General features: G+C 36.3%; 1 protein-coding gene across 1 annotated transcript; it reads right to left on the bottom strand.

Annotated features, from left to right (window-relative positions):
- Positions 1 to 923: 923 nt before the first annotated feature.
- Positions 924 to 1444, bottom strand: LOC110035190 (probable pectinesterase 8). The gene is made up of 2 exons (XM_020739427.1): positions 1203 to 1444; positions 924 to 1077 (listed from the first exon to the last, which is right to left on the bottom strand). The coding sequence occupies exons 1-2, from the start codon at positions 1442 to 1444 to the stop codon at positions 924 to 926; spliced, it is 396 nt and encodes a 131-aa protein (XP_020595086.1).
- Positions 1445 to 1596: the final 152 nt, after the last annotated feature.

Below are 1596 nucleotides of genomic sequence, written 5' to 3'. Positions count from 1 at the left end.
TTTTTTTTGTGGATTTTGATTAGGATGGTGATATGTTCTAAGAAATGCAAGGACTTGGATTTTGGTTATGTGATTTTTTGTATAAATGCTGGCTTTTTGATGGAATTTTGCCGGAACGTGCTTGGTGATGGGTAGGAACTAGGAAGGATGAAAGAAGAGGGTGGGTAGCAGGAAGTCAAGAACGTGCGGGAAATTATGTTGTCTGTTTTCTGCGCAGTCGCTGTATAAGCTTTTATTCCACCTACTTTTCCTGTGTTTTAACTCTTCTTCTGTTTGTTTTATATCTCTCTTCTCTCTTCTGTGGGCTAGAAATAATTAGTTCAGCTGTAATTAGATGAAGCCTGGTGTTTTGAATGGCAGGAGAATTATAAGCTGCAGATGTTAGCTTTAAGAAAGTAATTAGAAGAACAATAAGCACAAATATATGATCAGTATATATTTCTGCAATATTTATTATTCTTCAACGTTATTTTTCTGGTGAACGACAACACAAGAGACGTATCAAAGCAGTAATGCTTTTCAAACTTTTGTTCAGAATACGGGAATGATTTACTGGGTATTTTTTGGCGTAGATTTACTGCGTAAAATCTGGTAAAATGTAAGACTTATACTCTTAAACAGCCTTTTTTTTCAATTAGAGGTTTCAAATCATCAAAATTAAGGTAAAATTAAGAGGAAAACATTAGAGCAACATGCTAAAAGGAAAATTAACTACAACAAAATCATCATTCCATGATTGAAACTAATTAATTATATGATTCGAGGCATGGTAAGAACTATATATATATATAAAATTAATCAGAAATTTAATCTGTAACAGCATATATTACAAACTTATTGAAATACTTCAATTTCCAAATGCATTAACAAACATACATAATCGTTAAACATTAATTAATAAAAATGCTTAAAATTAATTCAGATTAGCTGTAAGGCTGCAACCACTGATCTCCATCAATATAAGAAGAATTAAGAAAAGGAGCAGCTTGTTCATCATTCAGCTTCAAGACATAAGGCGCTCTCAAGTTCTGGTTAGCACCTGCACCACTGCACTTGTACTCTCCATAGAAGACAGTCCTGCATGAATACACTTAAGAAGCTCGAAAGAAGAGATTTTGATTGAAGAAGTAGATGATTTTAGCACTCTAAATAAATTTAAAACCTATTTTTTTTTCTCAATGAATGGAGTGATATGAACTTACTGGTCTCTTGAGGGATCATTGAAGTCATTCCAGCCTTCTGGGGAGATGATGTCAGTCATGGAGGTGAAAGCGAAGATGACACGTGCGAAGGGACGCCATGCGCGGCCGAGCCAAATCCGGCCCGTGCCGCCGATGGTGCAGTTAACGAAGGAGAAGCCGGTGTTCTCATCCTTCGAAACACGGCCATGAGCCGTCACGGCGCCGTTAATCATCTTCAATCCGGCCGTTACCGGCGAGGCCATGGAAATCAGCTGGCAGTTCTGAATTAGCAAGTTCTTAATTGGGTTAGTGGTCTGATAAAATACGCATAGGTATGTTTTTCTTGCTTTTTGTTAGTATTAATCTCACATAAGCTCATTATAAGCTTGATTTAGTTACTTAAACTTGTGTTAAG

The sequence above is a fragment of the Phalaenopsis equestris genome, unplaced genomic scaffold (genome assembly GCF_001263595.1).
Source record: "Phalaenopsis equestris unplaced genomic scaffold, ASM126359v1 Scaffold196633, whole genome shotgun sequence".
NCBI classification, from domain to species: domain Eukaryota; kingdom Viridiplantae; phylum Streptophyta; class Magnoliopsida; order Asparagales; family Orchidaceae; genus Phalaenopsis; species Phalaenopsis equestris.
Note: the sequence above shows the minus strand (reverse complement) of the source record. Positions and strands in the feature narration are given on the sequence as shown.

Bases quoted from the DNA above. Each gene is read 5' to 3' on its own strand.
- LOC110035190 (XM_020739427.1), bottom strand. From the start codon at position 1,444: ATGGCCTCGCCGGTAACGGCCGGATTGAAGATGATTAACGGCGCCGTG. The intron at 1,078-1,202 runs GTAAGTTCATAT...GTATTCATGCAG, and splicing joins AATGATCCCTCAAGAGACCA to GACTGTCTTCTATGGAGAGT.